Genomic DNA, 5,819 nt, shown 5'->3' with positions numbered 1-5,819 from the left:
AATTTGAACAGAAGAAGACTTCATATTGGGCAGTGGCTGTGCTCATTGTGAGTACAGCACCATGTTCAGTACCCTAAGAACTACAAAAAATAAAAATTAAAAATTAAAAAACGCTAACACACAGTCCAGGGTAAGAGCTCTGGATCACTCGGGCTGGGTTCGCATCCCGACTAAGGCACTACCGTCTGTGTGACCCCTGCCAAATTCCTAAAAAGAAAGAAAGAACTTACCTGCCAGAAAGGGAGGCCACGGAATACAGCATCTAGTCAGGTCAGGCTTAGGAGTCCACTCAGAAACCTCGGCCGCTTGTCACCAGGTGACTGACTCTGGTGGCCTGGCTCCAGGCCTCGCAGGGAAGCAGGGAAGTTCCCTCGAGCATCAGGCCACCCCTCGCAGCGCTAGGGGGCTCCCGTGCTCACTTGTTTGGCTTGCTCGGGGGAGGGCTGGCAACACACAGCGGGGGCGTGGGGACCACCGCAGTTCCACAGAGCTCCCCACATTGGCCCTGAGGCGGCCATATTGGGGCTAATCAACTCCCAACGTCAGAAGGACGTCCCAAGGCCCTGGAGGCTGGTGGGCGGGGCTCTGAGGCCCCGCCCTTTGCCCTCTGGCGTATTCACTTCCCCCGTTGGGCATGCTCCGCCCTTCTCTGTGACGTGTTCCAGGCATATATCACAAGCACCGGGCTGGGCTGCTCAGTGCCTGCTAGACCTCGAGAAGAGTTAGGACCTCCGGAGGCGCTCTCCGAGTTTCATACTCTTGTCTCGCGATCGTTTGGCACACTGCAAGCGCTACATGGGCAATCTGCTTTGTAAGTTTCGTCCCCCGCCCCGCCGCCGTCCCCTGCCAGGCCGATGTCGCCCGCTGGTCTCTCCTGCCTGCTCAGCCTCCCATCCTGTCCGGCACCACCCAGCTGCTCCGCCTGCTCCCGCACTTTCCCACTGCCCTGGGCACAGGCCATTCCACCGGGATCGTAGGCCTTTACCAGCTAGCTTTCATGTGGAGCCCAAGAGACGGTATCCGCTCCCTCAGGCCCTGTGTTCCCCTGTGGGCCTCCTCCCCTCGGTGAACTGGAGGCACCCTCCGAAAAAACCTGTACTGTCCGCCCGTACTTCCATGATGTTCGGACCCTCGAGAACTGTGAGGATCCCTCCACCCCGGCAGAAATTCACTGTCCTGCCTTCGCCACCCGAGCAGACAGTCGAGGCTGCGAAGCCGAAACCATCTAGTTCCCTCCCCCGTTCCTGCCCAAAGGGGTTGGGGGAGAAGGTCCAAGAAGTGCCCAGAGAAGGGAAGGAAGATTTTGGAGAGACCAGAGGGCAGGATGATGGCAACAGGGCCCCCCACAGCAGTGGGGATATACTGTTGACATCCAGGCCCCTGGAGACCGGTGGACTGCTCCGATCAGACCAATGCAGCCCTGCACCTGGGGACCAATCTCCCAGTCCCTCAGGAGACAGCTTGGGGGGAAACACTCAGATACCTCGGGTGAGCTCCCCCTCGCCCCCAACAGAAAGACCTGTTGTCACCTCAGAGGGCCCAGCTGGTGACGTTGTTCCTCTTCGGAAGCCTGATACAGAGGCAGCAGTGCTCTCCGACCCAACCCCAAGCTGCCCCTTGCTGCAGGGGAGATTAACAAGGGAAGGGGTGGCTGAAAACCATCAGCCTAGCCACAGCACACAAGACCTATCCAGGAAGGTCAGAGAGGCGGCGGATAAGCCTTCAGGCATGCCATCAGAGTACTCTTTGCCACCAGTATCTGCCGCCAGTAGGCCCTCCAAGAGGAAAATATCCATGCCACTTTTTGTGCCTCTGCCATCAGCAATGCCATTACAGTGGGGCAGAGGAGAGTTGCCCCCACCTCCTAAGCTTCCTTGCATAGCTATTGACAAAATCCTGGGCATTTCGGACAATACCGAGGGTCAGGGGAAGAGGATCTTGGAGGGCGGAGCAGAGATCCTGGCAGACGACGGGGCCACTCAACCTGCCCCTTCATCCCCCCTACTTGCCTCAAAGACTACAGACTCCCTGCCCCCGGCCATTCACACATCACAGGTCCCTGTTCCTACCACCGACTTGGCTGACCAATCTGCCAGGCCCCCAATCCCATCTGTCCCTCCACCCTCCCCAACAGAAAATACTGATCAGGAAACAGGACATGGAGCTCCCAACTCTCCTACTCTTGCTGTTCCTCCTGGCTCTCCTCCCCCTGGGGAAATTCCACTTAAGAACAAAGACCCTCTTCAACCAGTCATCAATACAACACCTACTTCTGACCCCCCGACTCCTCCTAACACCTCAACCGTCTCATCACAGCTGCCCTCCTGCAAAGGAGAATCCCCAAGTCCTATGTGTGTCGACTCCCCCACTCTTTTCCCACCCACCCCTCTTCCAGTCCCTTCCCCAAACAGTCCTGGTATTTTCGTTGTGGCTGTCACAACTCAGCCAGTTTCTTCCGCTGTCACAGCAAAGGCATCGGCAAATTTGACGTCTGGCCATACTTCCAACTCTGATGTCACTGACATGGACACGACTCCTCCGTCTCAAGCTATCACTTTCAGCTCTCCCCCAGGCCCCGGGGTGAGCTCTTCTTCATCATCCCAGGGCCATTGCAATAGGATGCCGAAGCACCCTCAAAAGGCTCTTTCCTCTACCATCCCATCACAACTGATGGCCGCCTGCCCCAACATCACCCCTCAGCCCACACAAGGGACACTTGCTGGGCAACAGCAGACAGCCGTTCTCCCCAGTGCTGGTGTTTCCACTGGCTTACTGGTGAATCCTGGAACCACCACCGTTCCAGTAGGCAGCACCTCTGCAAACTGCAGCCATTGCTCTAACCCTGATGCGATGGATACCACACCTCCCTCGCAGGCCGTTGTCTTTCATTCTCTGCCTCAGCCCAAGGCAAACCACCGGCCATTCTACAACACACCACCCAGTAGCAGCCACACCACCAATTTATCTGCCAGGTCAACCATCACACGAATATCGATTCCTATCCTCTCTGCCCAGGAATCACCTCTCAGCCCGTATCTGGGAACCAAAATGGGCAGCAGTTGGGAAACCAGCTGGGAAAACCAGTAGCCCCAACACGAGCCACAGGCCCAACTGCCTCTATCGCCCAACCATCCAAAGATGGCAGAAAGCAACCGGGTCTTGCAGCCTCTGCATTTGGCACCACTGTCAAAAAGCAGAAGGCCTTTGGTTCCAAGACGGGTATTCTCCCCGATGGCATATCTACTGCTAGTGCCCGTGCAGTTGCCGCTGGGATACGCAGTGCCAGGGTCAGTGGCTCCCTGATTACACTTTCTACTTTAGCCCCCCATGTGTCAATAGGACCTGCAGCCCCCATGGATGGTGGGAGCTTTGGGTCTGGTGTGTCTATCCCAGGCCCCGCTCACTCACAGGTACCCGGAACATCCAAACTTGGGGCAGGACTGCAGGGGGCACCCAGCACCACTCCTGCTCCTCCTTTTGGTCAGACAACTCCAGCCGTGCCTCAGAACATTATGGCTGCTGCTGCAGGAGGGGCAAGTACTGTCCCAGTATTTGGACACCCCGCTTCCAGTTCCACTTTAAACCCGGTTACCTGGGGCCAACCCGTCCAAAATGTGGGTGGTGCAGTAGTGGGAAACCACAATACAGTTTCCACTGTTGGAGGCGCTGGTGGGCCCAGTACCCTTAAGTGTACTTCTCCAGGTGGAAAACCAAAAACCAAAAGCCAACGCGCCCAAAGCAGGGGTAGTCCGATGATAGGAAAGGACAACACTGCTCCCACCATCAGAGGCTGCAGCGTGCCCGTTACCTTCGAGTCCATGCACGGCTCATCCAAACAACGAAAACCAGGGGTAACCACAAACAACCACAAACAACGAAAACCAGCTTCCACCTCACAAAAGAGAAATTCGACATCGAGAGACGTGCATGTCTCGCCCTTAAATCCCAGCCCGAGGGGCCGACGTGCCAAAACCGTGGGCAGCACACCTATCGGAAAGGACAAAGCTGTTCCCACCATCGCAGCCTCTGGTGTGCCCACGGCACAGAAGCACTCCCAGAGCTCACCCAAACTAAAACACCCCGCTCTAGGTGGAAAAGCCACCGCAAAGGGGAAAAGAAATGTGTCCCCAAACATGAGTGTTTCCCCCTCACAGAAAACCGGGGGCTCGCCTAGCCACACGACCACTCTAATTCCAAGTACAAGCACCAACTCTGTGCTTCAACCCACTACTTGTTCCCTCCTTCCTCCAAGCACCTGTGGCGCACCTGCCCAGAATACAGGTGGTGTAAAGGAAGGGAACACCGTCATTTCCAAGACCGGACGATCTGGTATTCCTGCTTTACATCAGGATAACTCTGGCCCACCCGATGCAAACACCGGTGGTACAGATGAAGACGACATCGTAGCTCTGATGGCGGCCCTTTATATCAGCAAGCGCCCTCAGAAGACTTGCAGACTGCCCTGTGCCACTGACACAGGTGGCGCTAGGGGAATCAGCACCACATCTACTATGACTGGAAACACTAATGGTCCCCCATCCACACAGACCACACGGAGCGCCCCCAACCACAGCACTGATGGTGCAATGGGGGGTCGCGCCATGAAATTTTAGAAATCTCCGCTCGGAACACGTGGGCCTGCCCCTAGTCAGAGTACTCCTCTGACTTTGGAGAAACCAGTAATGTGTTTGGAGGGTCCTGGCCTACTGTTCCTGTGCCCTGGACGTAGCCGAGTCACCTTCATTAACTGCCCAGGGCTTCATAGGACACTACCAAGTTCCTTTGTGTCATCAGTCTCAACAAATATGGGACATAAATCCCTCTGCAAACTGTATGTGACCGTAAATGGACTTTGCTGTGCTATAAAGGGGCTCAGCCCCTTCAAGTGAAACTGAACCTATTCTCTTTCTACAAGTCAGAAGGAAACACCCTTCGGGGCTGTATATTTTGGAAGGGGAGGGGCACCTGAGCCCAGTTAAGAACTACACCAGATTCGAGAAGTTCCAGATATAGTTCCAGAATAGAAGAAAGCTGCGTGTACCATCAACTGTGCGTGCCACCCCTGGCTTGACGTGAACTTGGCTGACCAAAGCTCTGAGCCAGGTTTCCCTAGTCCTGCAACGGGCAGGATGCTGTCTGCTGTCTGCTGTCTGCTAAAGTTCCTTTCCCCATACCTACTTGCCTCAGTGGACCCTTCTCTTTCCCAAATTGAATATATACTTCTATATCTATAAAACTTTGTTCTCATTAATCTGCCTTTGCTCATGTGCCTTTTTGTCTCAACAGTGGAGAAAGAATTAACCTACATGAGTGGTGATGGGTTCAACCAGAATTAACTTTGTAAAATTTTCTGTGTATCAGGGGTTGGTGTGTGGAAGTAGCCAGGCTGCTAGTGCTGACTCCTGAAATCTGCATTTTTACTGTAAGGGATGACAATCCAGGAGGAAATAAGGTTCAGAGGAGGAGGGATGAGGTGACTGCCCTCCCCTCTTCCCTCTGTGTTTTGCTCTCCTCTTCCCCCACTCTGACCTCATTAGCGGCGGGATAACCCCCGATGTGTCAAAGGAAGCCACTCTATGATTTTAGTTTCTAAACATGTTTAAATGTTTTCTTATGTGCCTTCTTATTTAATTTAGACTTTGGCTATTTTTCTTATATGTCCCCTCTTCACCCAGAGAGGACAGATTTGAACCTAGAGGAACAAAGGGAGTAAAAGCGGGTGCCTGCACTGTAGTTGTTGTAAATTTCAGTTTACTTAGAATTTACCACTGCTGCTTAAATGCAGTAGTAAAGTTCCTCTTCAATAATCACCCCAGCTC

The 5,819-nt window shown here is 54.2% G+C and overlaps 1 protein-coding gene across 1 annotated transcript; it reads left to right on the top strand.

Annotated features, from left to right (window-relative positions):
- Positions 1–657: 657 nt before the first annotated feature.
- On the top strand, positions 658–4,613 carry LOC125082939 (nuclear pore-associated protein 1-like). The gene is made up of 3 exons (XM_047698870.1): positions 658–2,941; positions 3,016–3,544; positions 3,575–4,613. The coding sequence occupies exons 1-3, from the start codon at positions 796–798 to the stop codon at positions 4,611–4,613; spliced, it is 3,714 nt and encodes a 1,237-aa protein (XP_047554826.1). The 5' UTR covers positions 658–795.
- Positions 4,614–5,819: the final 1,206 nt, after the last annotated feature.

The sequence above is a fragment of the Lutra lutra genome, chromosome 13 (genome assembly GCF_902655055.1).
Source record: "Lutra lutra chromosome 13, mLutLut1.2, whole genome shotgun sequence".
Classification (NCBI taxonomy): Eukaryota; Metazoa; Chordata; class Mammalia; order Carnivora; family Mustelidae; genus Lutra; species Lutra lutra.
Note: the sequence above shows the minus strand (reverse complement) of the source record. Positions and strands in the feature narration are given on the sequence as shown.

Bases quoted from the DNA above. Each gene is read 5' to 3' on its own strand.
- LOC125082939 (XM_047698870.1), top strand. From the start codon at position 796: ATGGGCAATCTGCTTTGTAAGTTTCGTCCCCCGCCCCGCCGCCGTCCC. The intron at 2,942-3,015 runs GTAGCAGCCACA...CTCTCTGCCCAG, and splicing joins ATTCTACAACACACCACCCA to GAATCACCTCTCAGCCCGTA. The intron at 3,545-3,574 runs CCCAGTATTTGG...CGCTTCCAGTTC, and splicing joins GCAGGAGGGGCAAGTACTGT to CACTTTAAACCCGGTTACCT.